General features: G+C 44.0%; 1 protein-coding gene across 1 annotated transcript; it reads left to right on the top strand.

Annotated features, from left to right (window-relative positions):
- Window positions 1-10840: 10840 nt before the first annotated feature.
- On the top strand, window positions 10841-18936 carry lrrc32 (leucine rich repeat containing 32). Its single transcript, XM_061248748.1, has 3 exons — window positions 10841-10959; window positions 12305-12395; window positions 14624-18936. Exons 2-3 carry the CDS (start codon window positions 12309-12311, stop codon window positions 16544-16546), a joined length of 2010 nt encoding a protein of 669 aa, XP_061104732.1. The 5' UTR covers window positions 10841-10959; window positions 12305-12308; the 3' UTR covers window positions 16547-18936.
- Window positions 18937-20849: the final 1913 nt, after the last annotated feature.

The following is a 20849-nucleotide window of genomic DNA, read 5'->3' as shown; positions in this document are numbered from 1 at the left end:
GCCACGAGCGACGTCGGCTAGTCCGAAGGAACCGAAATAACCTGTTAGTGTGCATGTGTCCTTGGGTCTCTAATGCTGTCGCTGTGGAATGGGCGGGGCCATTATGTAGTAATTATTGTGCGCTTGTCCCATCTGTCGAACACAAAGGATTTGGGCGCTTGAATATGGTTCTATGCTAGATTGCCTTGCTTTCGCCGCTGGGGTAACTGAAGGGGTCGTGAATTAAAATGTATGCTTCGGATGCATATTTTCCAGGTATCATCGCATTTGTTTAATAAAAGCTGTTATGGAACTATGGACAGTTATATGGAGTGCCTTGTCGGTTAGAGGGGATAAAAACGGTAGACCCCCAGATATTTAATAATAGCTGTTCCTTTCCCCCCTTATCATGACATATAACATTTCAAATACAGACCATTCTTATTCTTCACATTGTGAGACGGGTGCGTGGGGGTTGGACCCAAAATGCACGACTCAGAAACAATAGTAATATAAAGACCCCTCAGGGCTTTATTCGGGACGAATCCCAGGAGAGTAGTCAACACAAGCAAAGTCCATACACGTAGATCCAGCCAAACAAATACAAAACAAACAAAAAGCACGGTGCCGAGGGAAGAGGAATCTCGTAGTCGGTAGGCGTGCAGGGAGGTCCGGTAGCAGGAGAGCTGTCAGCGGGGCAGATGAACAGACGGACGGCAGGCAGAGGCGTAGTCGTGGCCGAAGCGGGAGTCGAAACCATGAAACAATCAGCGGGGCAAAAGTACAAAAACGGTAGGCGGGGACGTAGTCAAGAACAAAACGAAGATCACAAAACAGAAATCAATAATCGATGGTCAGTAAACGGGCGTGGATCGTAACGTGTAATCAAACAGTAAGTAATGCTCAAGAGTTGCGTGAAAAAACAGAGGCAGACAATTTCGCAGTGAACAGTTGCGCGACTGGGCTATAAATGCAGGTGTAGACAGGTGTAGACAATTAGTAAGAGCGTAGCAAGGAAATGGAAAACAGGTGCGATGGATGACAAGTTTAACAAGGAGATTAGTAATCGTTAGTAATAAACCTATCCTGCCCTAGCATTAGTAAATTAGTAAATGACATGCACGAGAAACATAAGGTAACATGAACACATGATTAGTCTTGTTAGTTTCTACCCAATCCTGATCTAGCGTTAGTAGTTTTAGTAAATAGACAAATAGAACATTAGGGGAGTGAAGGACAGAACGAGAGAGAGAGAGAGAGAGAAAAGGCGGAACGCAAGGTTTGCGGAAAAACATGTAAAAGTGTATGCATAACAACGACCAGTTAACGTAACAATAAACATACATCGAAACATAACACAAAGCGGAACTAAGACGATAATCACTCAACATAACCAGGTAATATAATCGTACGAAAACATAACTAGACATGACAAGAAAATAAATCGTAACAAGACATAAACTAAACAACATGACGAACCTAGACTAACATAATACATGATAAGACACTACGTGACTAAGACAACATGAATAAACAAAAAACATGGCGAGACAGACCTGAAACGTGACAGGACCCCCCCCTTAACGACCGACTCCTGGCGGTCCTTGGAATTTCTCAGGGTGGTCACGATGGAAGTCTCTGATGAGCGATTTGTCCAGAATGAGACTGGGAGCGACCCAGGAACGCTCCTCAGGGCCATAGCCCTCCCAGTCAACCAAGTATTGCACCCCACGGCCCCTCTTACGAATGTTCAAGAGTTTCTTAACCGTGAATGCGGGGTGGTTGTCAATAATGCGGGGGGGAGGTGGTGGGGGATCCGGGGGACATATGGGGTGAGAGGATACAGGCTTAATACATGAGACATGGAATGTGGGGTGAATCTTAAGGGAAGCAGGGAGTGACAGTTTAACAGAGGAAGGATTGATGATTTTGTGGATCTTAAAGGGACCAATAAAGCGGGGTTGCAGTTTGTGGGAAGTGGCTTGGAGGGGAATGTCCTTAGTGGACAGCCAGACGGAGTCACCTGGTTTGTAGGCCGGAGCTGGAGTGTGGTGGCGATCAGCAAAACGCCGATTACGATCTGCCGTGCTTAGCAGCGCGGCCTTGGCATCCCTCCAAACCTTGGAGCACCGTTTCATGTGGATGGCGAGGGAGGGAACAGCGATCTCGGCTTCCTGGTCAGGAAACAGTGGAGGTTGGTAGCCCAAGGAGACCTCAAACGGAGATTTCCCGGTGGCGGCGCAGGGTAAGGTGTTGTGTGCGTATTCCACCCAGGTTAGCATCTTGCTCCAGCCGGCTGGATTCTTTGCCGATACGCAGCGTAGAGCGGCCCCCAGGTCCTGATTGGCCCTCTCCGTTTGGCCATTGGACTGAGGGTGGTAGCCCGAAGAGAGGCTAGCTGTGGCCCCGAGGGCCACGCAGAATGCCTTCCAAACTTGGGAGATGAATTGGGGGCCGCGGTCAGAAACGATGTCCGAGGGAAGTCCGTGAATGCGGAATACTTCTCTCACCAGAACCTCTGCGGTCTCTTGGGCGGTGGGCAATCCAGCCAGGGGGATGAAGTGTGCCGCTTTGCTGAATCGGTCCACCACAGTGAGGATGGTGGTGTTACCTTCGGAAGGGGGAAGTCCGGTAACAAAGTCCACGCCGATGTGGCTCCAGGGTCGGCTGGGCACAGGCAGAGGTTGGAGTAAACCAGCAGGGGCTTGGTGGGAGGCCTTGCTTCTGGCACAGGTGGTACATGCCTTGATGAAGCGCCTGGTGTCAGGGATCATGGAGCTCCACCAGAATCTCCTTTTCAGCACCGCCAAGGTGCGGGTAAAGCCGGGATGGCAGGAAAGGAGGGATGAATGGGCCCATTGCAGCACCTGTGTCCGAGCGGCTGAGGGGACGTATAGGCGTAATCCGGGGTTGGACCTGGGATCGGGCTCCTCCCGTAGAGCCCTCTGGATCACCGCCTCGATCTTCCATGTGACGGATCCGATGGTGCAGGAGGTAGGAAGGATGTTCTCGGGGATCTCACGCTCAGAACAGGTGTTGAATTGACGGGACAGGGCATCGGGCTTGACGTTCTTCGAACCTGGACCGTAGGTCAAAGAGAAGTTGAACCTCCCGAAGAACAGCGCCCATCTCGCCTGTCGGGAGTTCAGCCTCTTGGCTGTCTGGAGGTATGCCAGGTTCTTGTGGTCGGTCCAAACGATGAACGGCTTCTCGGACCCCTCCAGCCAATGTCTCCACTCCTCCAACGCCAGTTTGACTGCTAGCAGCTCTCGGTTCCCAACGTCATAGTTCCTCTCCGCCGGGGACAGCTTCTTGGAGAAGAAGGCGCAGGGGTGTAGTCGGTTGTCCGCGGCCGCCACCTGAGAGAGCACTGCTCCCAGCCCTGTGTCGGAAGCATCCGTCTCGACCACAAACTGGCGGGTGGGGTCGGGGTGTACCAGGATGGGAGCGGAAGAGAACAGTCTCTTGACCTTGGTGAAGGCCGTCTCAGCTTCGGAGCTCCACCGGAATGGCACCGCAGGGGACGTGAGTTTGGTTAGAGAAGAGACCACTTGACTATAGGATCTAATGAACCTCCGGTAGAAGTTGGCGAATCCCAAGAAGCGTTGGAGCTGCTTACGTGAGGTGGGTGTGGGCCAGTTGGTAACTGCCAGAATCTTCTTGGGATCCGCCCTGATCCGTCCCTTCTCAAGGATAAACCCCAGGAACTCAACTGTGTCGGAGTGGAAGACGCACTTCTCCGCCTTGACGAATAGTCTGTTCTCCAGGAGTCTCTGTAGGACTTGCCTGACGTGGTATTCATGATCCTTGCATTGGTGGAGTAGATTAAGATGTCATCCAGGTAGACGAACACATGGCGACCCAACAAGTCCCGAAGTCCCATCATTCACCGGGGCCTGGAACACAGCAGGAGCATTGGTGAGGTCGAATGGCATGACCAGGTATTCGAAGTGTCCGAGAGAGGTGTTGAAGGCGGTCTTCCATTCATCGCCCTCGCGGATACGGACCAGGTGGTAAGCGTTGCGGAGATCCAACTTGGTGAAGATGGTGGCCTCGTGAAGTGGGTGGAACGCGGAGTCCATCAGGGGCAGAGGATACTTGTTCCTCACCATGATGTTGTTCAGCTCCCTGTAGTCGATGCACGGGCGTAGGGAGCCATCTTTCTTCTGAACAAAGAAGAATCCCGCACCGACGGGAGAGGAAGAGGGGCGAATTAGTCCGTTAGCCAGGCAGTCACGGATGTATTTCTCCATCGCCTCCCTCTCTGGTCTGGAGACGTTGTATAGGCGACTTGAGGGAAGTGACGAACCAGGGAGGAGCTCGATGGCGCAGTCGTAGGGTCGATGAGGCGGCAAAGACTGAGCTTGTGTCTTGGAAAACACTGTTCCCAGGTCATGGTAAGGAGAGGGGACCCTCTCCAGGGAGGGTTTGGGAGTCTGTGGTAGAGCTGGCACTCCCTCTGCTGGTGGTGGGGCGGAACGCAAGCAGGACAGATGGCACTTCGGATCCCATGCTTGCACTTGGTTAGAACTCCAGTTGATCGTGGGGTTGTGTTTCTGGAGCCAGGGTAATCCCAAGATGAGTTGGTCATTAGGGGACTGGATGACGCGGAACTGGATCATCTCCCGATGGTTCCCAGAAATGATCAGTTGTAAGGGAATGGTGATTTGTGTCATGCGGCAGAAGGTCCTTCCATCCAGCGACCGCGCGTTCTCAGGGTGGGGTAAAGGGAGGGTGGGGATGTTCAGTTCAGACACCAAAACTTCGTCAATGAGATTGGCGTCCGCTCCAGAATCCACCAACGCGTTAATCCGGGTCGTTCTGTCGGGCAGAATTAAGAGAGTCGTGAGCGTGGGACGATGGTTGTCTCTGTCAGACCCCTCATGTCTGTCGACAGCTCTCACCTCCACTGGTCTCCTGGTCTTGAAGGAGCACCGAGCCTGGGTGTGACCCGGCCTCCCACAGTAGAAGCACGAACCCGTGGCTCTGCGGCGTGCTCGTTCCTCAGTAGAGATCCTTGTACCGGCCCGGGACAGGTCCATGGGTTCGGATCCCTCAGACTGCTGCTCCTCCAGTCGAGGACTTGGCCCCTGCCTGGGGTAATGGTTGCCAGGAAGGATCGGTCTCTCCGACCGACGTTGTCTGGCACGGTTGTCCAGGCGGATCGTGGTGCGCACGAGCTGGTCGAACTGGGTGATGGGGTCCAGTCGTCCTGGAGCGTCTCACTCAGGCTGGCCAGGAAGAGATTTGCCAACGCCGCATCGTTCCAGCTAGTAGCCGCCGCGAGGGTGCGGAAGTCGATGGAGTGGTCTGCCGCGGTCTTCCGTCCTTGGCGCAGAGCAATCAGTCTCTGGGATGGCTCCTGGTTGCTGGATGCGTGTTGGAAGACCTTCCGAATCTCATCGGCGAAGACTGGGTAAAGAGGAGGGAATGAATCCCCGGACCACACCGCCGTAGCCCAGTCCAACGCCCTCCCCTTGAGTAGCCCCATCACGTAGCCAATCCGACGGTCGTCGCTGTTGTAGGTCTGGGGCTGTTGCCTGAACACGAAGTCGCATTGTAGAAGGAAAGCCTTGCACCTCTCAGGTTCTCCACCAAACCTCTCCGGAGGGGGTTGTTGGGGCTCTCGGAATTGGCAGGTTCCCGTGGGGTTGAGCGCTGGGGATGTGGGTGGGTGGGAAGGCTCCTCCCGTGGTTGTGGTAGGACCGCGACGGCAAGCCTCCTCATCTCCGCGCACAGTTCACGAATCTCCAGGTGAAGTTCGGAGATTCCTTGTGAATGCTGCCGGACGATGGCTCCTTGTTCCTGGAGGGCGTAGAACATGGCAGTAGAGTCAGCAGGGTCCATTTTGGCGAAATTGTTCTGAGACGGGTGCGTGGGGGTTGGACCCAAAATGCACGACTCAGAAACAGTAGTAATATAAAGACCCCTCAGGGCTTTATTCGGGACGAATCCCACGAGAGTAGTCAACACAAGCAAAGTCCATACACGTAGATCCAGCCAAACAAATACAAAACAAACAAAAAGCACGGTGCCGAGGGAAGAGGCAATCTCGTAGTCGGTAGGCGTGCAGGGAGGTCCGGTAGCAGGAGAGCTGTCAGCGGGGCAGATGAACAGACGGACGGCAGGCAGAGGCGTAGTCGTGGACGAAGCGGGAGTCGAAACCATGAAACAATCAGCGGGGCAAAAGTACAAAAACGGTAGGCGGGGACGTAGTCAAGAACAAAACGAAGGTCACAAAACAGAAATCAATAATCGATGGTCAGTAAACAGGCGTGGATCGTAACGTGTAATCAAACAGTAAGTAATGCTCAAGAGTTGCGTGAAAAAACAGAGGCAGACAATTTCGCAGTGAACAGTTGCGCGACTGGGCTATAAATGCAGGTGTAGACAGGTGTAGACAATTAGTAAGAGCGTAGCAAGGAAATGGAAAACAGGTGCGATGGATGACAAGTTTAACAAGGAGATTAGTAATCGTTAGTAATAAACCTATCCTGCCCTAGCATTAGTAAATTAGTAAATGACATGCACGAGAAACATAAGGTAACATGAACACATGATTAGTCTTGTTAGTTTCTACCCAATCCTGATCTAGCGTTAGTAGTTTTAGTAAATAGACAAATAGAACATTAGGGGAGTGAAGGACAGAACGAGAGAGAGAGAGAGAGAGAAAAGGCGGAACGCAAGGTTTGCGGAAAAACATGTAAAAGTGTATGCATAACAACGACCAGTTAACGTAACAATAAACATACATCGAAACATAACACAAAGCGGAACTAAGACGATAATCACTCAACATAACCAGGTAATATAATCGTACGAAAACATAACTAGACATGACAAGAAAATAAATCGTAACAAGACATAAACTAAACAACATGACGAACCTAGACTAACATAATACATGATAAGACACTACGTGACTAAGACAACATGAATAAACAAAAAACATGGCGAGACAGACCTGAAACGTGACACATTGTTCTCTCTCTCTCTCTCTCTCTCTCTCTCTCTCTCTCTCTCGCTACACACACACACACACACACACACACATATATATATATATATATATATACACACACAGTATATAGTGGGCTACAATTATTGACACCCTTGATAAACATGCATAGAAAGAGCTGTAAACTTTCCTACATGCATGAAGTAGTGCGCTCTCTTAAGGATTCAATGGAATCAAGCCTCACACTCTTTAAGTAAAAAAGTTTCCCAAAAAAACAATTGCACAATTATTGGCACCCCTGGGTTAATACTTTGTGCCGTTTCCTTTAATTTGTGAAATTGTTAGACAACATATTTGGAGGGATTTTTGACCATTCCTCCATGCAGAACCTTTCTGAATCCTTGGGATACCCTTCTCTTCAGTTCAGACCACAGGTTCTTCATGGGATTTAAATCTGGAAACTGAGATGGCCATTGCAGAACATGTTTGTTGATTTTACTTAAACGTTTCTGTATGGATTTTGATGTACAGTATTCTTGGAGTCTTTACCCTGCTACCTATGACCAAGACCAGATTTCCTGCCAAGATTTCCTGGTGCTTTGTTGAATTCAGTAAAACATCTCCAAAACATCAATGACCCACCACCATATTTGACAGTTGGTATGAAGTGATTCTCCTTGTATGCATTCCATTTTGCCAGCAAACATGTTGACGGTGTGTATGGCCAACTAATGGCTACATTTTCTGTAAACTCTAGCTATTTTTGAGATGCTAGGACCACCATGTCTGGCCTCTTCACTATGTTTGTGTGCTTCATGTATTGAGTTGCAGTGACATGATTCACTGTTTGAAGGAGCAGACTATTTGCACTAAAGTACCTAATAAAGTGCCTGAGGTGTGTATATATATACATTGAAGATATCTTTTCATACTGGTTTTTCTTCTAATTTGACTAAGCAGGCTGTGCACACTTGTTAGTTTGGTTGATTCTTTTGAATCATTATTAGAGCAGAATATTGTCCACATGTTTGAGACTAAAAGTTGCTGATATGAAGTATTGTTTAATGCATTCATTTTTGTTCATTTTTATCAAGGGAGCGAATACATTTGGAGGGCGCCATGAATTTAACTGTAAAGGTGACCGTGTCCCAAAGTTCCCGAACTGGTTTGTTAACTTTTTTAGCCAGAGAGTAGCAGAGTGTTTCCAATATCTTATTTTCTGTTGCATTCCAAAATTTGCCTGTTAAATATTTTGCTTGTGATTCAGGTTCTTATTTAAAAATGTAGATTTGACTTTCAAATAATCACACAGTGCAACAAGAAAACAGGGTGCTATTTGATGTAATGTAAAATAATCACCATTAATAGTTATTTCCTACACAGAGCAAAAAGCCTTATTCAGATTTTTCCGTTCATTGCAATTTTGCTTGGTATATCTTCCTCCCATGTCACTAATCCATTTTAAAAGAAAAGTCCCTAAACTACATTTACTTGGATTTAGAAATGGATGATAATGGTGGTTAAGTGTAAGTTTTGATGAAAATCACAAAGCACACATACCATATAGCTACCTATAGTCACTTACATTTTGCATATGTGTTCCTGTCTATGCATAGATTATAAAATAAATATTTGTAGCTGAAGTCATTATATAGAAATTGAATCTCTAAAATGTGTCCGGTTTTTTACATGCTTAAGTACATTGAACCGCAATGTATTGTACCGTGGTACAATTTCTGTTGCTGCAGAAGAGAAAAGAGCATGCAGCGTTGGGGAAAAATGTCTTGTGGACAGATGAGACCAAACTTGACATGATGGCAAGAGTAAAGTGTAGAGGCCAAAGGGAATGTATGGCTGCCACACGTGCTGGCTCACTTCATTGATAATGTAACTGTTAATAGCTGCAGCAGAATGAATTCTGAAGTGTACAGAAACATCAGTCAGCAAGCATCAGCAAGTTCAGTCAAATGCTTCTAAACTCATTGGATGGTGCTTCATCCCACAGCAAGGCAATGGTCCAAAACATACACCAATGCTCTCTTTCTTTCTAATGACGTTTCTTTTGTAAGCCTACTGTTTGGCCTATGTCTCTGCCTCATAATGGCTTCCTTGACTTTCATTGGCACAACTCTGGTCCTCATGCTGACAAATGCCAATAACAGATTCCAAAGGCAATCAAAAACCTACAAACAAAACTAGATACTGAAAGCTTTCTTATCCATGCACCAAGAAAGCGATTGAATACACCTGAATAATCAGAAATAGCTGAGAACCACTCAATTACTTTTGGTCCCCTAAAATGAGGGAACTATTTATATAAAGGATTGTAATTAATTCACAGATTACCTAATATGGATGTAAATACCTTCAGATTAAAGGTGACAGTCTGCACTCTAACCCTGTTCATTCGCCCTCCAATGTGCTGGAGTACAGAGACAAAAGAACATAAATTGTACCACTGTCCAAATACTTAGAGATTGTATCTTTCATTCAAACCAAACTGTATATGTCACATTTGCTGTATGTCCCATATGCAACACAACAATCATACATTTTATTTAATGTGGATAGCAAACACTGACTCAGATCACACGAATCAATATAATCAATTTTGCTTCTTATTATGATGACAGCAAGACTGGGGATTAAGCGTTTGCGTTATGAATCCCTCCGCTAGAGGGAGACATTGATCATACTATTTTATCTTATTTGCGCTCCGCTTAGGTTTTTAAATAAGGCCGGAGTGTTGGCGTGTTGAGTGTTTAACGTTAACAGTTAGGAGTCATCGCCTAGCATTTATATGTTCAATCGAAATTGTGGTCCTCATTCCTTAAAAATAAACATGCAATATGAGCATGCAGGTTACGGTACTTTAAGTAGGCCATTTAATATTTGACTGAAGTCATGCGATCCGCTGGTTCAGTTCACTATTAACTGTGCTAGATTTTTTATTATTTTTTATTATTGGATTCTGGGTTCCTCACATGAACGTCATTAATGACTCCTGAATCTATCTAGTTTGCCTGAGTAGAAAGTCCAAGACATTAATGATCCCAATGGCTAAGTGGTGGAAATCCCTGCGAATGGGACCATGGAAACTGGGAATCCCCAAAGTGTGTAGTAGCCTATATTATCCACTGGTTTATAAGCGGCAAGCGCATCTTTGCGGCGGCTACAGTGGGGATTCATTCGAAATGGATAACGGCCGAAGTAATCAGTAGACACTTTGAAAACGTGGCCCGCAGGTAGGCTATGCAATTTCCTATTGCCATAGTGCAAAGTTTTGTTTTGCATCAGGGTTTACATGAGGTAAATACACTAGCAAATAACTAGCTTAGTTTTATTTACTGTTTACATTTTACAGAAAGATTACATTTGCAACATCAGGAGCGATGTGAGCATCAAACTGCCGTGTGACTTTTAAGTGTGCTGTAACCTTAGCCACAAAGGCAGTGTTCTCAGTGTAAGAGATGCTCTATGTACACTAAATAGCTTTTTAAGCAGAACATAATGGGTTTTTAAGAAGTTAATCGTCAATCGATTGTATACTGTGTGTCTGTAAACGCAGAGCTCAAGCAATTGCCCAGTGGTAACTGTGTGTGTGTGTTTTCTTTTTGCCAGTTTGTAAGTAGGCTTCTGACCAATTATAGCCTAGAACTCAGAGAATGGTATGGGGATTAGAAAACGTGAAGCTTAGTTCAAGTTCCTCATAGTGGTCTTTAAAATATTAATTGGTTGTAGGCATATTGCATTGAAGCCGCCCCCATTAAACTGCAGCAGTCACCAGGAGCAAGAGAGGGAGGGAGGGAGAGGACTTCCCAAATAAGGAATTCCCCCTCTCCAAAAAAAAGGAAAAAACAATGATGCAGGATATTCCCACAGGATGTGTTAGCTGGCTGCCGGAGCTGAAAGGTACAGGGTAGAATCAGAGTTAGCTGTACTTCTGTCAGGGAGGATGTACAAGCACCACAGCAGCAACATGAGCAGCTCAGTCCGCAGGAGAAAGTAACACCCACAAGAGGTAAACCCGGACCGCAGTAATCGTGCCGAGATTCCTGGCCAGAGAGTGTGGTGTTTTACATGTTTTTCTAAATTTGAGGAGGCTGCGGATAGAGGCAGTTGAGATGTTGAGAGAAAACAGGACTGTCAGGGTGTGGGAAAGGCATGGAGATTGAGAGAGTCATGCTTCCACGGAGAGCTATAGACAGAGGGTCAGGGAGAGAGAGAGATGTGTGAACAAAGATTGCCAGTGTACATCAGTACCAAAGTTGGCCAGTGCAAGGAAGGAAGATCTGACAGGCAGGCAGCATTGTGGTTTAATGATTCCCCATATTCAGGAAAAGCATAGCCATATTCAGGAAAAACATAGCCACGCAGTTAAATTAAGTGACTATTGTCCTGTTAGTTTTCAGATAACTGCTGATCTTCTATTATATTTTGATATACACTGTGGATTCCTTTTTTACTTAAACAGATCTTTAAAGGGTACCATTATGCCTTTGAGCTTGAGCAGATATTTTTCTTGAGATTCTCAGCACATTGTATTTGTGTATCCAACCCTCCACATAATTGAAGTTTTTGCTTTAAAATTATGAAGGAATTGGTAATGGAAAGTATGATGAGATCAAGTCAAATGTCAGATCTCTTGCAAGGAATCTATTTTAATCTTTGCTAAATGTGTATTTTCCAGTGTTTCCTTATGTATTTTGTATTTTATAACAATCAGTCAAAAGTGGGCAGAGTACTTAGTATTGTACATTATTTTTGTTCATAGTGCAACAGTTAAGCTTTCAGATCTGGTCTGTGGGTGTTTCCTTTTTACGTCACACAAGTATAATAAAAACTCATGGAGAGTAATGTATCTGTGCATTGTGTAAAAATGTAAAATGATGTAGCAGCATATTAATGCACAATGCTGGATGGACTTGCTCCTTAGGTGTTTAACATGTGTGACTGCATGTTTGCTTAGTTATTTGCAGGTATTCTGTTTGTTGATAGGGTGTGGATGTGGTAGCCTTGTTGTAGATCTGTGATCTGCCTGTGTAAACCTCTTTAGCTCTTAATTTGTTTTACATTGGTGCATCTCCATTCAGGACATTTTAAATGACTGAAGTATTGGTTTGTTATTCAACATGCAGTAAATAAATGTATCTACTGAAAATGGCATAATACATCCATGCTCGCCTTTCAATGTTATATCATGCTGTTTGAGTTGATAGCTGTAAAAAGTTGCACGTATAACCCATTGTCCTTGCTACTTTCTTGTTATTTTTGATAAGATGATGTCTAATGTGTCTGATGAATAATGAGTCACATTATTCCTTCAGAAGTGCATAATAATTTTCTTCTTGCTCTTTTTCTGGAAGCACGATGGGAGCCTACCTCTGGTTCTTCCTGGCCTTTATGCATGAAGCCACAGCAACCTTCCGTCCACGCCAGCTTTCGCCCTGCCCTGTGGTAAGTTAGCCAGGCCACCTGGCTATGTGTGTGGTGGCATGTCCCAGCCTTATCTGACATGGACTGTTTTCTTTTGGAAATTGTGCTTTACTGCTCAGGAGAATGGGTTCTCTGTTTTTTGTATGTTTGACTTTTTGTTAACTGAGGTTGTAGAACCTGGTAAAAAAAAATTCAGAGCCACCAATTACTATCATGACTACATAACCCAGGAGATGTATCAGACACAGCATTCAATTATGTAGATGATTGCATCTGCTTTTCCAAATCATAATGATTGTTATATTTTATTGTGCTGCATGTTTGCTCAGAGAAACAGCACTATTAATTAGCATTATTTATACATTTGTCTGTGCTTAGTCTTTGTTTATAATTCTGAGAAGGTGTTGTAGCACAGAATTTGCCAGAGAGAACAGTTCACTTTCTTGATTTTTTGGTGAAGTAAAGACCAAATAAAATAATGCTGTAAGTAATGCAGTGGTATTACAGTTCATATTGCTGGCATGTTCTTTTTCTAGAACTTATGTATATCCATAAACTCCCAGAAGACTGTTCCAGAATGGGTCCACGTTTATTATTTATTTCAGAAAACAAGACAGTTCTAGTAGTAACACTTTGTTTTGGCGGTTTTATTTACAACTTTTTTCCTGAACTAGCCATTTTTTTATTCTGAAAAGTCTACAGAGACAAACTAGCGGGCTTTTGAGCTTAGGTTTGTTAAACCGTGTAGATTTCCGTCTTCAGTGTGACACTATAGAACAGGTTTGGCGCAAGGATGGTGTCTCTGGCCTGGGAGACGCTGTGCAGCACAGTAACCTTGGCTAACTTGTTGAGCTTCCAGCTTGTTCCATCCAAAAGCAGCCGATGATGAATGTGTGCGAGTGGCCCAGCCGCTGCTCCAGCTCCGTATTTGGGTGAAGAGGCTCGGTGTCTGAAAGCCAAATGGATTGAATTAAACGCGAAGCCTAGGGGCAGCTCTCCAGAAAGGAATGTTCTCACTTTCATGTATTAATGTGGAACCGAGTTTACAGAGTATCCTTTGTAAGGGAAAAAGACAAAACGGCACACCACTCTTCTGTGCAAAGTGAAGGTGTCCTTAGGTGTTTTTCCGTTTTTCGTCTGTAAGGTGAAACGATTCTAAAAATCATTGCAGGCATCCATGTCTGAGAATTAACAAGAAGAATAGAGGCAGAACTGGGCAGCAAGTCATATTTGAACTGGACCTTAAGGAAGATTTTACAGTGATTTACGGCATGGTTTTTGATGACTAGTTACAGCAGTAACAGCTTATTATTAAATTTTCCTGTTGTCAGAGGTGATTACTTATGAGCTTTGCCTGGATGGCTTAATAATTTGTGTGAAATATATTATTTTTATCATGCTCATGATCTGTCTTGTCCTATGGGTCACCCTTTTTGGGAATAGATATATGAACAAATAGTGCATGAAGTCAAGCTTGCGGTTTGCTCAATATGCTCAGGAATCCTTTCTGTTGACTCCACAAGCATGCCAAAACAATAAATTCCACATTCTTGTGTGTATGTGAAGTTTAAGGGATTTATTAAGAGCACACACAAAAGCTACATGGTTTTAGTTATGAATCACACTGATGATTGAAGACAATCATAGAATATGGCTCCACATAACACATATAACTCAAAGCGAAAACAAGCAATATCCATTTTATCAGATGGAAAGAGATTCCTCCTCACAGGCAAATATTATAAGTGCAGTGAGTAATGAAACTGAATATACTTGTGAGAACAATTTCCTTAAAAGGGGATGGTAGAATTCAGATGAATCTCCAGACATCTGACTGCATGTGACACCCACACATCTACCATTCATACTTAATTTATGAAATATACACACTCAAAATGATCTATTCTTTTTCAGCACACTGCCTTCACCAGTGAAATGGTTTTATATAGTTCTCCAAGTTAAGCGTTCCTTAACAGCTTAACCTTAATCTCTAAGTAACTGGTTTCATGTTTAGTCGCTATCATCTTAAAGTACCATTTCATTGAATGAGGGAGTATGTCATAACATTTGAAACGTAAGGCTCATCTCATCTTGAATTTTAAATCCTTTATTTGCTGGATTATGTTGACCTACATATCTCTGCCTTTAACCTAAAACGCTGACATTAAGAAACTGCGCCATCCACTTCTATTTAAAATGATGTTATTATAAATGTTATCTGTGTTCACATATCTGTACTCTGTCCACAGGTTCATAGGAATGTATACTGCAATGGCATGAACCTCAGGACCATCCCAGCACAGTTGCCCCCAGACATGCATGCACTGGATCTGTCCCGGAACCTCCTTCAAAACCTCACCCAGGAGGTCCTGGCCTTCTATACCTCCATTCACCATCTCAACCTCCACTCCAACAAGATCCAGTTCATACAGCCTGGCCTATTCAGAGACATGACTAACCTCCAGGAGCTGGACCTCTCCAGAAACTGCCTAGAAATTTTTGCCATGTCGAAAACAGAGGTTGGGCCTCTCCCCACTGTGAAGAGGTTTAGCCTCTCAGGAAATGGCCTGGATTCAGGCATGACAGACTACTTTCTGCATGATGCCCCATCTCTTGTGAATCTCTCCCTGGATGGGAACAGCATCACCAAAATCAGCAAAGACACCTTTTCTGGTTCCTTGGCCCTGAGGAATGTTGACCTGCATAACAATGTCATCTTGGAGATTGAGGAAGGTGCATTTGAGTCTTTGGCAGACCTTTCCGAGCTTGATTTGTCCATGAACTCCATTACCTGCATCAATGACTTTAACCTCCCCCAGCTGAAATGGCTAAACTTGAGTAGGAATAGCCTGGAATCCTTTCAGACTGTAGACTCCGATGTCCAGTATGAGCTCCTGCACCTTGACCTACGAGAAAATAAGATCCACTACTTTCCTGTCCTCCCGAGAAGGAACAAGCTGGTCTACTTGGACTTATCTAGAAACCTAATGAGGAGCGTGAACACAACCAACCTCATGGAAGAACTGCAGTACATTCATGACGGCAAGTTCACAACCCATGCCCTATCTGCTAGCCAAAAGGCCCACAATGACCTTCCGAGACTCCTGCACCTAGACCTGAGTTACAATCAATTAAAAAGCATTTCAGCATCATTCTTTGGCGGCCTGGGAGCTCTTGAGGTGCTCAACCTCAGCAATAACTGTCTGGAGTCATTCTCTGTGGACCGTAATAGCCCTCTGGATTCCCTGAAGATTCTCGACCTCAGCTTCAATGCCCTGCAGAACCTCACCTTCGAAGAGAACACCCTCAGGTCACTGGAGGAGCTGCACCTGAAGGGGCGTGTCCTTGGCCCTTTCGACCCCACCATCTTCCGCAGGCTGCCCAGCATCAGGGACCTTCGCCTCCAGCAGAGTGCTCTGAGCCTGTGTGGATCACACCATAGGTTGTCCCAAAAGGGATACCGCCTGCAAGGGGGCGACTGCATATTCCTCTCCTCCATCCCCACGCTGAGCAGGCTCTACCTGTCTGGGCCCGGCCTGGAGTCTGTGCCACAGGGTGCCTTCCATGGGACCCCTCTAAGGGTGCTGGACCTTTCCAGAAACCCAGGCTTGGACATTCACAAGAATGCCTTCTCCGGCCTGGAAAAGTCCCTGACTCATTTGTCTCTCAGGGAGAATGACCTCTTGGCGCTAAGCACCGACCTGTCCCTCCTCAGCGGCCTCAGAGACGTTGACTTGTCCCTAAACAGGCTGACGGCCCTCCCGCTGTGGAACAAGGAGTCCTCCATCGAGTGCCTCAACCTGCAAAACAACAGCCTGGTCACGCTGGAGTACAGCACCGTGCTGGCCCTGGAGAAGACCCTCAAGACGCTCTACCTGAGCTCCAACCCTCTCAGCTGCTGCGGCAACCTGCAGTTCCTCCACATGGTCCGGGGATCTTCCCTGGAGATCCCCGACATGGCCTCCGTCATGTGCCGGTACACGCAGAGCTCGGAGCACGAGGAGGTGGGCATCGCGAGCGTGCAGCAGGAGCGCTGCGAGACTCTGGACAGGAAGAGCCTGGGCATCATCATTATCACCATCACAGCCCTAGTGTTGATCGCAGTGCTCGTTTTCCTCTCCAAAATGTGCCAATCGAGGAGACGCAAGCTGAGGGGCAGCTTCAAGGCCTGAGACTGCAGACAGTGAGCGAAGCAGCAGACACACTGTAAAATGTTAGACGTTAAATCAACTCTGATAAGAGTGTATTTTACTCTGATAGAGTACATCAGATCCCTCTTGGACTCCATATAAAATATAATCTATTATGTGAGATGGTCACCATCAGATAACAATTATGGGGCACTAATTATGAAAGCATTCCTGTGCCTTGTACACACTACCTGCATAATTTGATGTTTCCTTGCTTGGCAATTTGTTTTATTTTTAATTTTAGACATTCTGGTCATTTTAAAAAGTCTAATTTGCACAAAATAATGTTTTAAAATCAATGTTTATAAAGTATATACACTCAGTGATCACATTATTAGGTAGTCCTGTACACCAGCTTGTACAGGTAATAAGGTGTATGACGTATGATTAAAACTGAACAGGGAAAGAGATATTTTTCATGCATGGGGTGGTTCCCCTTACGACGCATGGCCTTTTCCTTGTCATGTTTGCAATCTTTCTGAAGAATGAATGGTTTGCACTTTAATAACGGTAAAATGGTTGTGGTTGCAGAAAATGTGAGCATGCTTTCTATACAACGTAGGAACCCCAAAAAATGAAGATTATGAACAAGAGGCATAGTGAATAACATTTTATTTTCCTCCAACGAAGCAAGTGATGATACTGAACAGCAATTATTTTATGGTGTCTAGACACCTGAAGGATATTGAAGGATTTTACTATTGAAAAAAAACAACTATCTGTCTTTCAAGATGTGCGATCCTTACAGGACATGCATGTGTAAATTGATTTTGCTTTATTAGGAGGAAATGTGTTTTGTGTGGAGGGGCGTGTTCAGGACCGAACCGGAAGCCTTGATGTCAGAACACCTGCAGAAAAAATGTGGCCTGTTTATACAGCTTGTAGGGCACTGCAGATACATTTCCTGTTATTGACAGAGCATTACAAGCTCATTTAACCTGTGCAAGATGACTATGTGCAATTTAAAAACATGCATTCCAAGAATGTGGTTTTCCTGACATTGCTTGCACATCAGGTTTTCCCACGGAGATTTTCTCTGTTACCTTGGAATTTATGTTGAGGCAAGTTGTAGCTTTGATTAATTAAATAATTTTTTGGATTTTGAAGCTTAAACAAAGCACAGAGTAAATTTGCTCTGAAACAAAAAGGCATTTTAATGGACCCTTAATTCCTCATACTTATTTTGCACAGAAGGGAATTGTGGGACACCACAGAGGGAACAAATGTCAACTTTGTTTTTTTTTTCACTGGGATCTATTGCTAGACCCCTTCCCTTAACTATTGCCAAATTTAAATCTTTAATTATACCTGAGAATACGTTTTGCACCACATGATCAACTTAATATCAATCTGAACTGTGCAATCAAGATTTAAGAAAGGATGCTTTGTTTCTATTTTACATTTTAAGCAGGTTCTGGTTATTCTGTTCTGGTTCTTTCTTCCGTATCTGCCTGCTCCTTCTGTTTGGGCTATGCAGGGTCAATAATGCTGAGAGCAGCATTAAACTAGATTTCTCATATCCTGCACAGAGATTCAAATGCTTGTTCAAACAGGAGTCCCATCTTTTATAAAGATTCTCATTGTGAAAAGTACAAGGAATGATTGACATGTTCGGTAAATTATGTATTTTTCATTTGTTTGCTTACTTATGAAATGAATATAATTATGCCTGTACAAGTTTCATATGACAAATAATAAGTCAGTATTATTGTTGGACAATTTTAAAAGTATAACACTACACTCAGGAAGTATGGTCTTCCTTGCTGTTTGTGTGTGTGTGTGTGTGTGTGTGTGTGTGTGTGTGTGTGTGTGTGTGTGATTGTGCGTAAGGTATTACTTTCAAATGGAAAGAGGAAAGCCCCCCACAGAGGGAAGTGTTTTCTTTCCTTGTGTATATTTATAGATATTTATTTGAGAAACAATTTACACTAGAATAATAGCTGGTTTGTCTTCTCACCTTCATATGTCACTTCTCAGTCTTTAGACACTGCTTTTGGACAACTTTCCCAGGCTGGAAACCACCTCAACCATCACACCTGAAACCACAAATGAATCTTGTTTCAGACGGTCACTTTGTACACAGTAGTGAATACATAGTAATGGGTAGGAGTTATTACCTGTTGATACTAACAGGAACTTTTTTCTAAAAGATGCTTCTATCTTGATTGTGCTTGTGCTTCTATCGTGAATTAAATGCAATGAAATCATCTGTATCATTGCAGCCTATTACAGACCATATGAAGAGAATTGTTAGTATGAATTGTTAGTATAATTGTTGTGTATATGATATGTATATGACTATTTTTGAACTACTGTATAACTATATTTATATGTTTTTTGTACTTTCTAAAGTAAATTATCATTAATACCAACCCACTGTAGTTCTGTGATGAATTTCTGCATTTTTGTGTTTCTCAGTGTTGAGAGTGTTTCTGGTTACATTCTTAATAATACAATCCTAGCAACCATTGCTTATTGACAGGAAATGCTTCCCTGATGATCTGGCCTTTCATGGCTTCAGAATTTGCATCGCTTGTTTTTCCCGGGGATTGCCTGTGTGTATAAGACACAGACCTCTCAATGAGGCACTGCCTCTATTTTTATAACCAAAAGACTGTAGATATGCTGGGCTGGCAGGGATACAGCAGTACCCCTCTGACTCCCGAAAAACAGGATGCAGGCCCACAGGAAGGACCTCTGAGCACATAAATATTACTGTTAAGTCACTGGCTGTGTACTACCACAGGTCTGGACAGTCGCACAGATGTGTATAGCCGTATATTCTTCGGAATACTTCCTCATTTGATTTGATAAATCATTAAACTTCACTGGATTAGTTATATGTCCCACCCACACATGGTGGGAAGTTCTGATCCCGAAAAATATGGCAATTACAAAAAACACAGAGACAAACATCTGAAAATGCACTGTTGTCTTAGAAGAATGAGACAATGGGTATGTTCATGGATTTAATGCACAGAGGCGTCTTGCACAGCAATATGATCTTCCCACTCACAAAACCCAAATTAGCACCCTTCAAAACCTGAAGATAAACCTCCCTACCCATAATTTCACAAAGAATACAGTTACTGAATACAGAATACTATTCTACTGAATGTGCCCAGAAGAACTAAGAACTAAATTATCAGCATTCCTTCAGAATACGATTACAACCAAATGCCTTCTTTGTTTAGTACGTATGACAATTCTAAATAAAATCCATTCATAAATTAACTTCAAAGATGCTTTCATTGAACAATAACATTCTGTTTTCCATGGTTTTATAGGTCTGAGGCAAGCAGGTAGAGCATTTGAGGTATACAGCTCATCATTTATATTCTCAAACAATAGATCATTCTCCAAGTACACCTGGATCACTATTTTATGTAGTACCTGAGTGACACTATATTCCATTCATGCAGAGGTTAGATAAAAAGTGTTTTTAAACAATCTGACAATTTTCATCATAAAGCACAAAACACTTAATAATGACAAATACTTTTTCATCAAGTTACATCAAAATACGAGTGAGAGACAATGATTAGTAAAAACTGAATATATTGCCTACAATAATAGTATATACACAAGACACTAAATAATGCATCCCTTAAAGCTTGTGTGTGAAAGTTATAATTCCTCACCGTTCACCATATGACCAAAAATGGAGCTATCTGAGTACATTTGTGGAGCAATCCTCATCACTAAAGTGTAAGAGGAGAATATTTTCAGACTCATTATTCAGCCTGGACCCATTCCAGAAGACTCTTATATCAGCAGGACTGCGTGTACAGGCCAGTCTGAGAGGCAGAAAGGCCTGAGGAGACTCCATGGAAAGGCCTAATTGCAAACAGGCCCTGATTCGGGCCACATGATTCACAGTTGCTCCATGAGCAGGGAGGCAGTGAAGTCATTTACCCTCCAAGTGGGGTAAAAAAAGAAGAGGGGGCTGAAAAGGGTTGAGGAAGCGGGTCTGACAAAGAGGAGAATGATTTGATGCTCTAAGGAAATGCCTGCAGGTCTATGTCATGGATGAAGCTAAGGCCTCCCTGGCTGTAGTCAAACCCTGAACCACAGTAATGGAGTTTAATCTAAACATAGAGACCACACAAAAAGAGTGTAGCACTGTTCTGGGTGAAACCACAGGTTTCCAAGATTGTGGGGTATGAAACCGACAGTGCATGTGTCTATCGTAAAACATACTTTACAGCTAATTAATTTAGAAAAACACAAATGTTTATTTGTTTCCATCGGTAATCTACAGACAAATTTCGATACCCTCTCCAAA

Source organism: Conger conger, chromosome 7 (genome assembly GCF_963514075.1).
Source record: "Conger conger chromosome 7, fConCon1.1, whole genome shotgun sequence".
NCBI lineage: Eukaryota > Metazoa > Chordata > Actinopteri > Anguilliformes > Congridae > Conger > Conger conger.
The sequence above is the reverse complement of the archived record's forward strand: the minus strand, read 5'-3'. Positions and strand labels throughout refer to the sequence as shown.